Source organism: Malania oleifera, chromosome 9, assembly GCF_029873635.1.
Source record: "Malania oleifera isolate guangnan ecotype guangnan chromosome 9, ASM2987363v1, whole genome shotgun sequence".
Classification (NCBI taxonomy): Eukaryota; Viridiplantae; Streptophyta; class Magnoliopsida; order Santalales; family Ximeniaceae; genus Malania; species Malania oleifera.
The window spans coordinates 4,692,277-4,711,312 of record NC_080425.1 but is presented as its reverse complement, the minus strand read 5'-3'; the positions used below and the strand labels follow the sequence as shown (position 1 = coordinate 4,711,312).

At 36.9% G+C, this 19,036-nt stretch overlaps 1 protein-coding gene across 4 annotated transcripts in view; it reads left to right on the top strand.

The window, feature by feature from the left end:
• LOC131164992 (uncharacterized) overlaps positions 1-19,036 on the top strand; it is a 221,741-nt gene that overhangs the window by 92,430 nt on the left and 110,275 nt on the right. For all 4 annotated transcript variants that reach the window (XR_009139382.1, XM_058122576.1, XM_058122575.1 and 1 more), the window contains exons 34-40: positions 941-1,044; positions 2,025-2,314; positions 2,421-2,505; positions 2,599-2,940; positions 3,563-3,922; positions 4,008-4,497; positions 5,441-5,604. Coding sequence is in view for 3 of the 4 variants with exons in the window: in XM_058122576.1 (XP_057978559.1) it covers positions 941-1,044; positions 2,025-2,314; positions 2,421-2,505; positions 2,599-2,940; positions 3,563-3,922; positions 4,008-4,497; positions 5,441-5,604 (1,835 nt within the window). In the remaining variant the exon portion in view is untranslated. The remainder of the gene's footprint in view (positions 1-940; positions 1,045-2,024; positions 2,315-2,420; positions 2,506-2,598; positions 2,941-3,562; positions 3,923-4,007; positions 4,498-5,440; positions 5,605-19,036) is intronic.

Genomic DNA, 19,036 nt, shown 5'->3' with positions numbered 1-19,036 from the left:
GGTGCAATTTTGAGGATTTTCAAAAATTTGGCTGAAATTATCAAAATTTCAGAAAATTTTGATATATTGACCACAAGTTTGGGAATTGAAAAAAAAAAAAAAGGATCAAAGAAAACTAGAAAAACTGTGGTTTTTTTTTTTGGTTTCTATATTATTCACAATCATCTATTTTAATATTGCCCAAAGTTTCTGGTGTTTCTTTAAATCCAATTCAAAATTATTGCTAAAATCTTTGTTAATTGAGACCTTCAAAATTTCCACCAAAATCTAGATTTTAGTAGTTGGTTTTAAGGACAACATATGGATCTTATATCTGATAATTGACTGTCTATATTGCATTGAACCAAGCATATGAGGTTCAGTGAAATTTTGTTTGAGGGATGCTTGCAAAAAGTGTAATTTGTTGACATTTTATTTGAGGGAAGCTTCTAAAAAGTGTGATTCATACAGTGTCAATGAGATCAGAGGATAAATTGGAAGATTTGTCTACCCATAATTCGGGAAGTGTTGGAGTGTACTATATTTGTAACAAACTGGTTATATCGAGCCTTAAAGCTCCTTAAATCGAGCAGCCCAATTGCATGTGGAGAGATGAACAATCGATGAATAGCACTCTTATTGGGAAGATAAATTCTTAAAGAACTAAGATTAAATGCAGGCAAGAAGACTGACCCAGGACCTCCTGGCAACCCATGGCTTTGAGACCATCTTAGATTACCATTTTACCTAAATGCTTAGGCTGTTAGGTTGTGAGCCAACATTGTATGTTAAGCCTTAGAAGTTGGAATATATTCTGCTGGATACCTTTGGTAGGGTTTGTCTGATTTCATTATCCTCGATATGGTTCTAACACTAATTTTTTGAATTGTTTACTTGCATATATGCTTGCTTCCATTTTGTAGATAATTGCCTCTTATGCAGCTGAGATGTTTCTTTGCAGGCTATAGGCCCTGAGCTTACCTTTTATAACACCTCAAAAGACGTAGCGCAATCACCAATCCTTTCTAACAAACTTCTGCATGCACAGTTGGATGCATTCTGCAGGTCTAATCTTCTTCAGTTAAAAGTTACATTAGTTGGAAGTGCATTTTCTTGATATCTGTCAGGAGTACAGTTCTTTTAAGTGAATGTTGTACATATTTTTCTGATCACTAAATGAAGAAATAAATGAAGAATATTATGCTCATTTAAATGTCTATTGTTTATGGACTTCATGATATGTCAAAAAGTTTGAAGCCAATTTTTTCCTGAAAGCAATATATATATATATGTTTGTATAAAAACTGTTTGGCATTTATATGTACAATGTTTCTAGAATTCACAATATGTCAAGTGGTGTGTCACTCTTTGGAAAGACAAATTCAAAAAGTGGGATTTAGATAATTGAAGAGAAGAAACAGGTCAAGTTTCCCTAGGAACAGGGGCTGAAGATAGAAACAAAGCTTCTCTGTCTTCGGAATTAAGGGAAGTTACACATACCCTGCTCCCTAGGATATTTTTCTGCAACCTTCAAACAAAATTTTTTGTCTCCCTCAAATTTATTCTACCACGTACACTATGACGGCCCTCCCCTTACCCTTGCAAAGCGGGGAGCATTAGGGCCCGCCGGGGGGGAGGGGGGGGACGCCAATCTCTACAAAGCCCAAAGCAAGAGTCTCCTTGATTGCTAAATCTAATTTGTAATTGAAAGCATGATTTTCGTATAAAATGTTGGTAAATGACATTTGATTTCCTTTTATGTCCTCAGTTTGGTCAAATTTGTTCCTTTTTAAGCACATAATGAACCTATTCATATCACTTCATTGTGCCAGATACCATGAAATTTATTTCATACCTTGTCTCCATTAAAGTTTTATAAGGAAAAAACAATTAATGGACCTAAGTTCTGTCTTTGTTGGTTATCTCTATGTTTATTCTTGCTTTGAATTTGTGCCCATGGTTTGGAAGTAAAATTTTATGTGAAGTGTAAAATGTAAATAATGAAGTAATGAGAACAAATTTTAATGCAATTATGGTGCTTCCAGGCTTGTTTTGAAGGGGGATACAACCGAAATGAGTGCAAATGCACTCGGTTTAACTATGGAGAGCAATGGAATCAGAATTCTAGAGCCTCTTGACACCTCTGTAAAATTTTCAAGTGCTTCTGGAAAGACGAACATACATCTGGATGTTTCAGATGTATTTGTTAATTTTTCCTTCAGTATTTTGAAACTGTTTTTAGCAGTTGAAGAGGATCTTTTGGCATTTCTAAGGATGACATCAAAGAAAATGACAGTAGTCTGCTCAGAGTTTGATAAAGTTGGAACAATTGAAGGTACGTTAAGATGCCTTGTTTTCTTTCTTTGTGTTGTTCTGGAATCTGTTAATATTTCAGAGGTTTCTTTTGGTTGAGTAATCACCTAAATTATCTTACCTTGCAGATCCTGGTTGTGACCAAATATATGCCTTCTGGAGACCTCGTGCACCACCTGGTTTTGCTGTTCTTGGTGACTATCTGACACCACTGTCAGTAACAAAATTTTTATAAAACCCATTTTTAGATTTATTAGATTGAATTCTATATCAACAATACTTATAAAATCTTTCTTCTATCAACAGGGACAAACCTCCTACAAAAGGAGTTCTTGCTGTAAATACTGGTTTTATAAGAGTGAAGAGGCCTGTATCCTTCAAGTTAATATGGCCACCCTTAAATTCTGAAGACATTTCTGATTTCCAAGCTGACAATTATTACAGTCAAATAACAAATAATGCACTTGGCAGAGGTGATGGAAACTGTTCCATTTGGTTTCCTGAAGCACCAAAAGGATATGTTGCATTGGGATGTGTAGTTACCCCAAGAGGAACACAACCATCGGTTTCTTCCGCTTTCTGCATCTTGGCTTCATTAGTTTCTCCTTGTGCATTGAGGGATTGCATTACAGTCACTTCTAGCAATGTGTACGTGGAATTTTCAGAATTTAATTCCTGTTATTTCCCACACACACTTCTTAACCCATATGATGGATTGTGATATTCCCAACCAGGGAAATAGGAGCTTCCATTAGCTCATAACTCTTGACAAGTGTTGAGCTGTAAGTCATGAAAAGCACCAAGCACATTGCTGCTTGAATGAATCAAAATGTGCGAACATAGTGGAACTTATAACTAGTATCTAAGACAGGAATATTGTAGTAGCATATTACTGTTAGTCAGCTTCAAACTTTATATGACGGCATATACATATCTGCAGAGTGCAGTAGCAAAGATTTGGTAAGAGAAAAAAATCAAACAGAGAGAATTGAAGTTACTTCTGAAGAACCCAAAAAAGAGATTCGGTCTTCCATTGCATTTATAGTTCTCCTCATATACATAGAAGGCTAGTAATATCCCTTAATCCCATGGTAACACACTTAACACTCCCCCTGAAGCTGATGCATGTAGATTGTATGCTGCTAGGCTCCTAGCTTGTTACAAATAAATATAATATGTCATGGATTCAGTAAACAAATTGGCTAATTGATATTCAGATTTCATGTTGATGATTTTTGATATGCTTCTCACCTCATTGATTGAATTTCAGATACCACTCAAGTTTGGCCTTCTGGCGTGTGGATAATTCTATTGGCACTTTCTTGCCAGCTGACCCCACTACATTGAGCTTAAGAGGCAAAGCATATGAATTGCGTCATATATTTTTTCAGCTTCCAGCAGTGTCTCCAAAACCTTCTAAGAGCTCTGAACTCCTACCTACTTCTGGTCAAGCTCCCAACGTACAATCAGAAAGATCATCAGCTGCAAACTCTGGCAGACGTTTTGAGGCTATTGCTAGTTTTAAGTTGATATGGTGGAATCGTGGTTCAGGCTCAAGGAAGAAACTGTCCATATGGCGTCCTGTAGTCCCTCAAGGAATGGTCTATTTTGGTGATATTGCTGCTCAAGGGTATGTACTGTTGCATTGCTGGTTTCTTATTCATTTATGTATTTACTTAATTATAATAGAACTTGTACGAAAATTGTGGATGTAGGTATGAGCCTCCAAACAGTTGCCTTGTTCTTCATGATTCTGGAGATGATGAACTTTTCAAAAGTCCTCTGGATTACCAACTTGTTGGACAGATTAAAAAATACAGGGGAGTAGAAAGCATTTCTTTCTGGCTGCCCCAAGCTCCCCCAGGCTTTGTTTCCTTGGGTTGTATTACATGTAAGAGTACACCAAAGAAACATGATTTCAGTTCACTAAGATGCATGCGCAACGATATGGTTTCTGGGGATCAATTTTTGGAAGAAAGTCTGTGGGATTCATCAGATTCCAAGGTCACAACAGAGCCATTTAGCATATGGGCAGTTGCTAATGACTTGGGAACTTTCCTTGCCCGTACTGGTTTCAAAAAACCTCCAAAAAGGCTTGCTTTTAAGCTTGCAGATGCAAATATGCCAGCTGGTTCAGATGATACTGTCATTGATGCAGAAATTAGGACCTTCTCTGCTGCACTTTTTGATGACTATGGTGGTATGGTAAGAACTATTGGTTTCATTATTTCACTCTTTAGTTATCTGTGAACTTGAGATTTGAAACTAATATATTTTTGGTATATTAATGGTCTTAGATTGATAATGTGTTTTTTATCTCAGTTTGTGAATGTTTCGGCCGGTGGGTGGGAACCAGCCAACCTTATCCCACGTAAAAGAGTAGGGTGTTCCTTCCTGGCCACTGTTGTTATGCTCCTATGTCACACCAAAGATGGTCAAAGGGTCCTTATTTTAGTCTGCATATGAAACACAGCCTTATGTAACTCTAGGAACTATCAATAGACGTAAAAATGCAAGATTTAGAACTATATTATTATAAACAAAATGCATCAAGAATAGGTATGTGGTGTATAAAATGCAATAACAGTAATATATTCTTCATATTAAACATACTGGATTGATAAATGAAATTTATAAATTAGATAAATATTATTCATTATACAAATGTAAGTAGTAAAATAAAATGTTGTAGCTAATAGATAAGTTTAGCTTTTAGGCTTTTGGAATGATATGAAAATTTTTTTCATATCCTTCTTGTGATAATCTTTAGTTTTGATTTTTTTATTTTAAAAAGAAGATAATTCTAGAAAGAAATGTCAATTTGGGTTTTTAATATCAAAATTTAAATTTCATTTATGGTTAAAATTTCATCAAATTATGACAGATTTTGGTGGTGATTTTCTCGGAAATTTAAGACGGTGGATGTAGGCATATTCTTTTGAAGCATAGAAGACAACTTTTGAAAAGTTCAGTGCACTAGGAGAAACTTATGATTTGCGTCTTTTATTTTCTTTTTGTTACGTGATTCTTTTGCTAAATTGTAGATGGTTATATTGTTCAATATATCTTTGTTTGATGAATTGCCAATCTCAGATTAAGTTGCACCATTGCTGCAATATGACTGTTTATCCTTCCTGAAATTTTGCAGATGGTTCCATTGTTTAATATTTCTTTGAGCAGCATTGGATTTAGTTTGCACGGGAGATCTGATTATTTGAATTCGACTGTCAGCTTCTCCTTGGCAGCAAGGTCATACAGTGATAAGTATGATGCTTGGGAGCCCCTTGTCGAGCCAGTTGACGGATTCTTGAGGTTATTATTGTCACTATTTATGCTAAGCATTAAATTATATTTTAATGCCCCATGTTCATATAGACAGTTTGATGTTGGTTGCTGAAGGTGCTAATTGAAATTAATTGAAATAATATACTTCCTCAGCACAAGACTATTAAGAAATAATACATGGTGGCAGGGGGACAGTCCTATTATTATGGTTTAAAATGCAACTCAATTCCAAACATGAACACTTTACAGTATGATTAAATTAGGAGACTGTCCACCACTTGGTTTGCCTTTCTATAAATATGAGTTGTGCAGCAAACAGGCAGCTAATTACTGGAGATGTGAACCCGACCAAAAAATTCTGACAGTAATTTCAATGAAGTCCAGAAAAGTTCAAAATTCACAGCTTTAAGAATGTCGAATCCTTTCTTGAGGGGTTCCGCTTGCCCAGGAGAGATGCATCAATTTGTGGCGTCGCCATGACCTACCAGAAAGCTGATTTCATGTGGGTTAACTGTTCGTGAACTGTGACTTAAAGGCAGTGACAAGCAGTAGTAATGAACAGAGACAATGAACAGTAATTTCAAAAAGTGAACAAAAAATGAGACTCAATCAATACCATGTTATGTTTCATTGTGGAGAGGGAGGGAGGGAGAGACAGCACGTATGGATCAAACCTATGAGGCTGCTTATGATTTTGTTCATAATAAAATGCTATATCCAGCGGATCTAAATACCTGTCCAGCATTGCCCTCTCAACTGCACTCTTCTACAAATTCTAACATCCTCAAATTTAAGTAATGAAGTCCTAATATTCTTCAGTAAAGTTCAAAGCTTCCAGGGTACTTGATAGTTTAATAATATATAATTAGCTTTGAGTCCCCTTCTTGAAGACTCCTTGTGATGCCTTCTTCTCTAGATTTGAGTAATTTGGCATGATGCACAACCCTAAGTGACTGGCACAGCTGAATTTGCAAAAAATCCAATTATACTGCAGATTGAAACCCCATGGAAATCCATAATATCAAAGTGCGAGATCATGCATCTCTAACAGATCCATCAAAATTAAGTTCATTGGATGATAACACTCTAGGGTTTTATCATGGAGAAATTGGGGAAATTGAAAGGATGGAAAATAGGAAGAGAAAATAGGTTCTATTATTTTGAGGCGATCTGCCTCCAAATCAGCTGAAGGATATATATTATGTTACTGCTTGACTGAAAAATCCCTGTAGGGTTACCTATATATGTATATAGGGTAGGAAACCCTACTCCCTACTTGGAATGTAAAATATCCCAATGCAAGTCTTTAATGGACTCAATCCTAGTTTTGGAAATTGTAACACATTAAATAAAAATCCCAACATGAAATAGAATCTCAATTAATTTGGGAATTGCAATACATTTATTAGAAATCCCAATTTATTTAGGAATCTTAACACATTAATTAAAAATCCCAATTGATTTGGGAATCCTAACATTCGTGCCCCCTTGAATCAGCCTTGTTAAGCCTGAGCAGCAATAAACTCTGGGAATCTCTTCCTGCAAGAATTGATAAGTTTCCCAAGTTGCATATTCAGCTAGTAAGTGAGATCAGTGAACTAAAACTTCTGTGATGTCTCAACTTCTATTTTTGACCACTTGGCGATCTAGAATTGCTTGTGACTTAGAATTGGTAAGTCAGTATGCCCAAGGTATTTCATATATGGTCGAGCAAAGCTGTATTTTGATTTCTTGACAATTAAATGATGCTCACGAGTGGCGAGTACAATTCGCAAATGACATAGATGATCTTAAAAAATGAGCTAATGATCAATATATCATCAAAAAATATGAGACAAACTTTTGTAGGGAAGGTCGGGAAATGTTTTTTATGAGGCTTGGGAAGGTCAAAGGCGCTTAATTAACCCAAAAGGCATAACCAACGACTTGTAATGACCATCGTGAGTTCTAAACGTACTCTTCTGGATGTCATCCTCATATACCTAAATTTGGTGACAGCCTGATCTCAAGTCGAGTTTGTTGAATTACCAGGCACCTCCCAACTCCTCTAACAATTCATCCACAATAAGGATAGGATATTAATCCTTCATATTGTTCTTGTTTAGTGCTTGATAATTAATGCACATCCACCAAGAGCCATCTTCTTCATCTCCAATAAGACGAGAAGATTATGAACTAACACTTGGTTGAATTATGCCAACATCTAATATTTCTTTCACTATCTTTTCTATTTTGTGATTTTTGAAAATAAGGGTAGCGATAAGGACGAACGTTGGTATGGATACTACCTGAAAATAGAGGAATGCAGTGATCTTGTATTTGCTAAGGTGGCAATCCCTATGGCCACAAATTGATCAAAAAATTCGGAAATAAGAGATTTAGCCCTTCAGCTTCATCAGATTAATGTTGTAACTCTTTTGGTGCTCGAAATTGTATTAGGCAGCCATTCTCCATAAGATGACTTAAAAAGTTAAAATTTTGGTGACATAACCACAATGTTTGCCTTTAAGAGTCACTCTCTAGCCTTTCATGACGAACTTCATAACCAATTTAGAAAAATTCCAAGCTATATCACCCAAAGTCCTTAACCATTCAATTCCCAAAATCACTTCATAGTCTCCTAGTGCTAGCAAAAAGAAATAAGCATGCAACCCTTGATTTTGCATTGTAAGTTTAACCTTCAGACACGTGCTTTGATATGCCAAGTTCCTTCCATCTGCAACTTTCACATCGAACTTTTTACATTGTTCCATAGGATGGGCTAGTTGTTTAGCAATTTTAGTGTCCATGAAGTCATTAGTGTTACATATATCAATTATGATAATAATAGGTTGGCGTCTTAGGAAGCATTTAATTTTCATGGTTCAAGGACTAGTGTACCCAACTAAAGCATGAACTTAAGAAGTGATAGATTCATATTATCATTAGATTTTGTATCTTCCTGATTTGAATAAGCGCAATCATTTTAACTTCTTCTGGCTCATCCGCTGGTTCAATCATCAAGAGTTGTCCTTTTTTGCAAGGGTGCCCTCTATGCTACTTCCCATCACAATGCCAACACAAACCTTTTGTTGATCGCTTTTTAAGTTCCTCCTGAGTCAATCGTTTGGTAGGAGGATTGTGAGGAGTAGGTGGTATGATAGGGCTACTCATATTTTACTTGCCAGTGGCCTTGCTGGTATGACATCGTTCAACCTTCAAAGGAAACTGCAGTGGTCATAGTCCCTGGTCATTGCACTTTGACATCATGCCGGATATTAGGTAGGATACTTTCAATAAAACTATTGACGAGTTGGCTTTCATTCAAATCTTTAGTCCTATTTGATAGCCGCTCAAACAGTGTCTAGTCATCCAAGACAATGCTAGTTTGGCGCATTTGGCTAGTTCTCTATCAATATTCTGAGGTCCATTGGGTCCAAATTGGACAAGTAATCCAAAAACAAATTTTCATTCCATTGAATAGCATCACCATCTATATTAAAACTAGCAATCTCAACTTTAGATGTCTCTAGAGTGGGTTGAAAGCAAAAGTATTTTTTCTGCCTTAGAAAGCCAGGCAATAGGGTCATCAGTGTCCCACCGAGGAAATTCCACCTTCATACGAGGAGGACCATGATCACCTCTCCTTGTAACCTCTTTTGTGTAGTTACGACTGCTCCTTATGATTAGATGGTGTAGAGGAATCATCATCTCTCTCTTTATCAGAAGATGTAATGAGTAGTTTAGCGAGTAATTTGTGATGGGTCTTCTTTAAATTTTATGAGGCCATTGTGTACGAGTGAAGATCAAGAATTCTAAGATCTTGCTTTTGTCGGGGGTTATTAGCATCCACAAGAACGCCAATTCTGATGCGGAATGATACGACCCTTGGGTTTTAGTGTAGAGAAATTGGGGAAATTAAAAGGATGAAAATTAGAAAGAGAAAATAGGGTTGATCGCTTCGAGGGTATCTGTCTCCAAATTAGCCAAGGGCTATCAATTATGTTATTGCTTGAATGAAAAAGCCTCATCAGGTTGCACATATGTATAGGATAGGGAATCCTACTCCTATTAGGAATGTAAATGTCCCTATCCAAGTCCGCAATGGACTGAATCTAATATAATCCCAATTGATTTGGGAATCATAACACATTAATTAGAAATCCCAATTGATTTGGGAATCATAACATTAAATAGAAATCCCAATTGATTTGGGAATCCTAACATTACATTACCACTTTACCTAAAAGCTTAAGCTATTAGGTTGTGGGCTAACAATGAATATCAATCTTTAACACTCTCCTGCACATGTAGCCCAATTGCACGAGGGGAGAGAAACGCATATAGATAAAACCCATTACAAGGAATAAAATGTGTGTAAATGTGTGAATATCCTAGATAAAACCCCAATTTAGTAAAATTTCCTTTTTTTTCTAAGAGAATCTCGGCTGTAAATGTGTGAATATCCTAGAATATTTAGTTTCATTAGAAGTTAGCATCTTTGGTTCTTTCCTTCTATTCTTCTTCTGTACATCTATTTATACAGACCTGTACCTATCTTACGCAAGAAGCTATCTCATTTTAGATGGTATCAGAGCTAGGTCCAGCGCTTGGCCTTGTGTAAACCCTAGTTTCCCTTGGCGGCTCCAATCTGATCCTAATCTCTATATGGTTTTCTTCCTTGTTCAACTCTACCCTAATCTCTTCTGTTGCTGTAGCCATGGTTGAAACTTCAAACAAAGCTAAACCTGAAACCAAACTTGAAACAAGATCTACCCATTTTGAACCTTACTCTGTCGAAATTACCATTATACGATTGAATGAGGCCAACTTCCTATGGTGGTCACAATCTGTCAGGATGTATATTCGTTGAAGAGGGAAGATAGGGTACTTGACTTGTGAACCTAAGGAGCCCGAGAAGACAGGCCCATCCTATGCTATATGGGATGCTGAAAATTCCATGGTGATAGCATGGCTCGTGAATGCTATGGATGAAGAGATTAGTGCTAATTACATGTGCTATTCTACTGCAATGGAACTCTGGGACAATGTGAGTCAAATGTACTCTGACCTTGGGAATTACTCTCAGATTTATGAATTGCAGCAGAAGATCAGCAATACTTATCAAGGAGATGGCAGTGTAACAAGGTATTTCAATGTTCTTAAGGGCCTATGGCAAGATCTGGACTTATTCAATGATTATGAATGGAAAAATCCTGCTGATTGCAATCACAATAAGAAGATTGTGGAGAATGCAAGAATTTTTAAATTCCTGGTTGGACTTAATGATGAGTTTGATGATATAAGGGGAAGAATCCTAGGGAGATAGCCTCTACCCCCACTGGGGAAGTATTTTCTAAAGTACGACGAGAAGATTGTCAAGGGAGTGTGATAACAAAGAAAAAGGAGGATGAGACTGGAAAATTCTGCTCTACTTGCTGCCAATAATCCTGCTTCTCATGCTGCTGGTAACACAGATTTGGCTACTGCTAATATTTCTGCACAGTGACCTTACTTTAATGAAAGGAGGTTGGACGATGAGCCTCGAGTATGGTGTGACTATTGCAATAAGCCACGCCACACTTGAGAAAATTGCGGGAAACTCCATGGAAAGCCAGCAAACTGGAAGAGCAACAAATCTGGATCCTCTGGCAGCAATCATGCAGACCCTAAAGCCAATGAAGCTAATTTCCTAAGTGCTGAGCAGGTGGATCATCTTCTTCAACTACTGAAATCTACTTCTTCCTTTGGTCTTCCTACTGGTTCATTGGCCGAAACAGGTGATAACTCTAGTGCCTACCCTTGTTGCTTAAATCTTGCACCATGGATTATTGATTTTGGTGCATCTGATCACATGACTAGTACCTCACAATCGTTTCAATCTTATTCTCCTTGTTCTAGTAATAAAAGATTAGAATTGTAGATGGAAGCTTTTCATCCATTGCTGGAATAGGTTTTGTCCAAATCTCTGAAAAAATAGAACTCAAATCTGTCCTTCATGTCCCTAAACTTGCTTGTAACTTGCTATTTGTTAGTAAATTCTCTCGGGATTCTAATTTTTGTGTCATTTTCTTTGATTCCCATTGTGAATTTCAGGACCAACTCTCGGGAAGGATGATTGGCAGTGCTAGGATGATTGATGGACTCTACTACTTCGATGAGACTTTATTCAACAATAAACAAGCTCAGGGTTTGAGTAGTAGTACTAGTTCTGTTTTTGTACGTGAACAAATAATGCTTTGGCATCTTAGACTAGGACATCCTAGTTTTCTCTATTTAAGACATTTGTTTCCTAGCTTATTTAAAAAAATGTATTGCAATTCACTTCATTGTGATGTTTGCCACATATCCAAAAGACACCGAAGCTCCTATCAATCAAAAGCTTATCATTCTTCCAAACCTTTATATTTAATTCATAGTGATGTTTGGGGTCCCTCAAAAATCACTACTAATTCTGGTAAGAAATGGTTTGTTATGTTTATTGATGATCATACACGTTTGTGTTGGGTGTACTTATTGAGTGACAAATCTGAGGTTGAAATTTTTTTTCAGGATTTTTATAATATGGTTGAAACTTGGTTCTAAACGAAAATTAGTATCCTTAGAACTGATAATGGTCTTGAATAGTTTAACAAAAGTTTAGGAACGTTTCTTTCAACAAAGGGTATTCAACATCAATCTACTTGTTGTGACACCCCACAACAAAATGGCATTACTGAGAGAAAAAATCGCCATTTGTTAGAGGTTGCACGGGCCCTAATGTTTTCAATGCAAGTTCTTGAGTATCTATGGGGTGATGCTATTTTAACTGCATGTTATCTCATTAATAGGATGCCTACTCGAGTGCTAAAATACATCACTCCCTTAGATGCCTAAAAAAATTGTTTCCTACATGCCAGATAACATCAGACCTGCCACTAAAAGTGTTTGGATGCACTGTTTTTGTTCATATACCTACTAATCTTTGATCCAAGCTTGATCCTAGGGCAGAAAAATGTGTTTTCCTTGGATATTCTCCAAATAAAAAAGGGTACAAATGTTTTAACCCTCTGACGAGCATAATTCATATCAGTATGGATGTTTTTATTGAAAACAAGCCCTTTTTGGCCATAACTATCTTCAGGGGGGAGAAAAAGGAAACTAAAGATGAGTTCTAGCAAACCTTTAAGCCTCTTCCAAATGTTTTCCTTGACATTGACATCCACTCTTTAAAGGGTCAGGAAACCGATACTTTAACTAGCAAAAATAATGGAAATCCTAGTCTACCTATACAAGGCATGCCTGATTCACAAACAGGGGGAGAAGTACTATAAAAAATTCCCTCATTTGAGCTTTGTGTTTATACCAGAAGAAGAAATCATCAGAATAATAGAGCTTTTTCTTCAAATCCAGAGCAAGGCCAATCATCATCACCTACACAAGTTGGTCCTTCTTCACATACTCCAGGTACTTTTTCTTCTCCAGATCCTTGTTTTGATAATTTTTATGACCTTGAGCTGCCCATTGCCCTTAGGAAAGGAGTTAGAACCTGTACCACACATCCTATTTCCAACCATCTATCCTATCATAGACTCTTCGATTCTCATAAGGCCTTTACTTCAAATGTTTATCATCTGTTTATTCCAAGAACCATTCAGGAAGCACTAGATCACCCGAAATGGAAATTGGCTGTTCAAGAATAGATGGATGCACTAATTGCTAACGACACTGGGGAAATTGGTGACCTAGCGGAGGGGAAGAAGACTGTTTGTTGTAAATGGGTATTTACGGTAAAATTTCAGACTGATGGGAGTATAGAAAGGTAGAAAAAAAGACTTGTGGCGGAGGGGTTCACTCAAACATATGAAATTGACTACCAAGAAACATTGGCTCATGTAGCCAAGATGAACTCAATACGTGTGTTGCTCTCTTTAGTTGCTCACTCTAACTGGCCCTTATATCAACTAGATGTGAAGAATGCCTTCTTAAATGGAGACTTGAAGGAGGAAGTCTTTATGGATCTACCTCCAGGATTTGAAGGGAAAGATGGCAAAGGCAAGGTGTGCAAATTGAGGAAATAATTGTATGGACTCGAACACTTTGGGAAGGTAGTAAAGAGTCATGGCTGTAGCCAAGGTCAAGCCGATCATACCATGTTCTATAGACACACGAGTGAAGGTAAAATGGCTATCCTTATTGTCTATGTAGATGATATAATTCTGAGAGGTGATGATAGCAATGAGCTAGAGAGGTTAAAGAAGATCTTTGCTCAGGAATTTGAGATCAAAGACTTAGGCATGAAGTATTTTCTTGGTATGGAATTTGCAAGGTCAAAGAAAGGATTTTTTGTTTCCCAACGCAAGTATGTGCTTGATTTACTTGGAGAAATAGGTCTGCTAAGGTGCAAAGTAGCAGAACCACCTATAGAGCCAAACATAAAACTCCAATTAGCTAAGACTGAAGAAGTGATCAACAGAGAGCAATACCAAAGATTGGTAGGGAAACTCCTTTATCTCTCTTATACACGTCCTGACATAGCCTTTACAACAAGCGTGGTAAGTCAATTTATGCACTCACCAAGACCCGAGCATTTTGATGATGTGTACAAGATTCTAAGGTACCTAAAAGGGACTCCAGGTAAAGGTTTATTATTTGGAGGACATGGGAGTTTACAGCTCAAAGTATACACTGATGCAGGTTGGGCTGCAAGTATCACTGATAGAAGATCAACTTTTGGCTATTGCATCTTTGTTGGAGGAACCCTAGTAACATGGGGCAGCAAGAAACAAAATGTGGTGGCAAGGAGTAATGCAGAGGTAGAATTTAGGGCTGTTGCTCATGGAATTGATGAAGCACTACGGATCAAAAGGTTGCTGGAAGAATTAAGGATTACTAATTCACTACCAATGAAACTCTATTGTGACAATAAACTTGCAATAGCTATCGCTCACAATCCAGTTCTTCATGATAGAACTAAACACGTGGAGGTAGACAAGCATTTTATCAAGGAGAAAATAGATGAGGGAGTAATCTATCTGCCATATATCTCGACAACTGAGCAAGTAGCAGACATACTGACAAAGGGACTGCCAAAGAAACAGTTTGAAAACTTCATTAGCAAGCTGGCCATGGAAGATATCTTCAAGCCAGCTTGAGGGGGAGTGTTGGAAAGTTTCAAATCTGTTTAGTCAACTTTCCTATTTTTCTAGGAGAATCTCGGCTGTAAATGTGTGAATATCCTAGAATATTTAGTTTCCTTAGAAGTTAGCATCTTTGATTCTTTCCTTCTTGGTTTTTTTCTTCTATTCTTCTGCTGTGCATCTATTTATACAGACCTGTATCTATGTTAGGATTAATGATAATTATTTCCACAAGAAGTTATCTCATTCTAGAATATATATATTTTAAACACCACGTAATAAACGTGGACAATGAGACTAGAACCCAGGACCTCCTGGTGACCAGCTTTGATACCTTGTTAGATTACCACTGTACGGGAAAGCTTAAGCTTTTAGGTTGTGGGCCAACAAGCTTAAGCATTAATAAAGTTTAATAAAAGTGGTTTTCATGTAGTTTCCAACTGATATATTGAATCTTTATACATGGAAGTTTGCTTGTACAGTTGCTACCACACTATAAACTTTGCATCAGTGGTCATCAACCAAAATTAAAAATCTATTTATATAGTTGGATAAAACTTAAACAGAACTGTCAAGAGCAAAATAAGGATTAGAAGACCTTCCTTGAACTAATATATTGTTTCTTTGTGTCCATACATTCCAGAGCAGTGATGAAGCCTTTTATGTTCTTATTTTATCCAATCATGCGACAATATTATGATAACTGCAATTCAGAATTGGATAATTTACAGCCATGTGATGCGAGACTCTGAATAAAGTGACAATGTAAAGAAATATGATCCATAGTTTCTGCATTTTTGTAAACACATTGTAAATTCATATGCTTGCATTATCTAGAAATCCTATCTTTAGTAGGAAGTTATTATCCACAGCTGTTAAATGAAGTGTAGTTTTTTTCTTTTCTTTTTTTTATTGGTAAATTTTTGCCTAAGTGCAGCTAGGGGATACCAATGCAAGTACACAGACTAAATGCTATACTGAAATTAGAAAACCAGAAAACAAATCTAAGTTACAAAATTTGGAGAAAAATTTTCTGTTTTCGGGAAACGGTGCAAATATAATGGTGTTCTTTAACTCTTGATTGTTCATCTCGACACTCAAGCACTAGCCCATTTCTCGCACCCGAAAGCCTCATAAACACTCATATGAATCCGGAATATCAAACCATCTCTATCCTTTCATGTGGCCTTCAGGCAATCAAATGTCAAATTACCTCTGTTTTTGGCAACCTCTAGGAGTGGAAGCTGTTCCTTTTGCAAAATGTGCAAAAAATTGCATCACCTTCAAATTTTCCTATGACTCATGTCAAGGTATAGAACTTCTCGAAAATTTGCCTGAACAAGATATTCTGCACAACTGTTGTAAGTATTTGGTGATTTGACAGACTTAATCACAATGATAGGTCTCTCCCTGTACCATAATGCTGTTACTAGCTCACACTTACTAACATAACATTAACACACTAATAATGCTAAAAGACCAATATAACCATGAACGCCCCCTTAAAGTTGGAGCATTGATATCATATGCTCCTATCTTGTTTCAAATGGATTTAACTCAAATACCCCCCCAAAGCTTTAGTAAACAAGTCAGCAATTTGCGCATCAGACTTCACATAAGTAGTTGTAATGAGCTTGTACACAAGTTTCTCCCATACAAAGTGGCAATCAATTCTAATGTGTCTTCACATAAGTGGTTATAATGAGCTTGTACACAAGTTACACCCATACAAAGTGGCAATCAACTCTAATGTGTTTTGTCCACTGATGGAAGATTGGATTGGAGGCCATATGAATAGTAGCTTGATTATAAAACATCGATTTCATAGACTAAGAACATGGAAAACCCAAGTCTTCCAACATGTTTTTTAACCATGCAAGTTCATATGTAGTTTAAACCATGATCCTATATTCTGACTCAGTAGTCGGCTTGATGTCTTGAATATGCTTCGTACTCCTCTAGGAATCCAAATTACCACCAACAAAGATGCATTATCTAGTTGTGAATTTCTATCGAAAGGTTATTGGGCCTAATCTGTATCTGTATATCCTAAATAAGTGTGGACATAATCTTGATATAAGGGACCTCTTCCAAGTGCACCTTTGTGATATCTTAGGATGTGAATTACCACATCCTAGTGACTTGCCCTCAGAGAATCTAGTAATTGACTAACGACACTTGTTGCAAAAGGTATGTTTGGCCAAGTGAGACTAATATAATTTAACTCTTCAGCAAGTCTCATGTGACATTTGGGTCTGGCACAAATCATCCATATGAAACTTGCTATTAAGATCCATGGATTTATCAATAGGTTTGGATCCCAACAACCGAGTCTCATCCAAAATTTTATGTACATGTTTTTTTTTTTCTGAAAAAATGGATCCTCTATGTGATGGTTAATTCTATAACCAAAAGTACTTCAACGGCCCCAAATCTTTGGTTTGAACCTTAGTCTGTAGAAAGTGTTTTGAGGCCTGAAACACCTTGATCATCATCACTTGTACTTACAGTATTATTCACATACACAATAAGTAGAGCCATATCGGATGGAGTTTGACCATAAAAAAAGAGTGATATACTACACATCAACGGCCAAACTCAACTACTATAGCACTAAACCAACCAAACCATGCTCTAGAAGATTGTTTTAAGCTATGGCTTCTAAATTGACATACTAAGCTTGAGTCTGTCTAAGTAACAAACTTAGGTTGTTGCTCCATTTAGACCTCGTCCTCAAGATCACCATGTAGGAGGGCATTCTTCACATTTGATTGATGTAGATACCAATGGTAAGTAGTGGTGATGGAGATGAACAAAAGTATTGAGGTAAGTTTGGTGACCAGAAAAATGTGTTATAATCCAAACCATACACATGAGTATATCCTTTAGCAACAAGACGTGCATCTATATGTGTTGTAGAACCATTAGGGTTGACTTCCACAGTATTCAGTGACAACCAACCACATTTGGGAGGAAGAAATACCAATTCCCAAGTATCATTTTCTTGTAATGAACTCATCTGTTCAACCATTGCATTTTTCTACCTAAAGTGGGCTAAGGCTCCAGAAAAAGATTTAGGAAGAGCAAAAAGGGACATAGTAGTACGTAACAAAACAATAATAGGATGGTGACATGAGGTCCTAACAAACAAATTTGGAGATGGGATGTTTTATACCTGTGCGATTACCTTTCCGAACAACAATGGGAGGATCAACATTATGAGAAATATGATCATAGATGAGGAGACTAAAGGCATAGTAATATAAGCTTTGAAGAGGGGGGGGGGGGGTGGGGGGTTCTCTTTGCTAGACTAGAATCTGGAAGATTAGGCAAAGGGAGAGACTCATCGAGGTCAAAAGCACTTAATGACTGAGAATAGTATGGTGTTGCAGGGACAAAACACCAATGCTAAGTACATGAATAGCCTAGAAAGACACATTTTATATCACAGCCCAACTTATCCACCCGAGGGTTAGTTGATGAACAAAGGACACACAGCATATATAAGGAGGCAAATAGAAAATTGGAACATTAGGGAAGTGATTGTAGCAGGGAATTTCTCGACCAAGAAGAGAAGATGGCATCTTGTTGATAAGGTAGCAGGCTGTGAGTACAGCATCACTCTAGAACACTTTAGGAACATGCATTTGATAAAGAAAGGTACAAATGACTTCAAAGATATGTCTCCTTTTCCCCTCTATAACCTCATTTTGTTGAAGAGTGTGGGCACATGATAATTGATGAATGGGTCATATGAGTACTGAATTGGGTATTGATGTACTATCACTTTGAGGTATCCAATAGGAAATTCAAATGGATTCTTTATTAAAAGAAAAAAAGGCATAAAAGATGTGAAATAACTTAGAACGATCTTTATTAAATAGAACCAAGTCATCCTTAAATAATCATCAACAAAGGCTAGAAGGTATTGGAAACCCAACTTCGACACATCTCGACTAGGACCCCAAACATCATAATTAACTAACATCAAAGGGCAAGCAGCCTGTTTATTTACTCAGGAAACAAAAAGAACATGATGATGATTTCCCAATTGAAAAGATTCACACTTAAGACTAGACACATGACTCAAAGAATGAGCTAGTAGTTTTAATTTTTTCAATGAAAAATGACTGAGGTGACAATGGATTTGGAGTAGTATGCAGCAGCAGTGCAAGCAGTAGAAGGAGATAGCAGGTCAAAGGGGCTGATTTGAGATTGAAGGGGAATTTGGGAACATACAAACCAAAGGAATAGAGATAGAGGAAGTGGGATTTATAGTCTCTATTCACTTAACGGTAGTGGTGCGCCCAGTGTTAAGAGTAACACGAGGTAAGTTTTCAAGTGCATGCCTCTGGTATGAT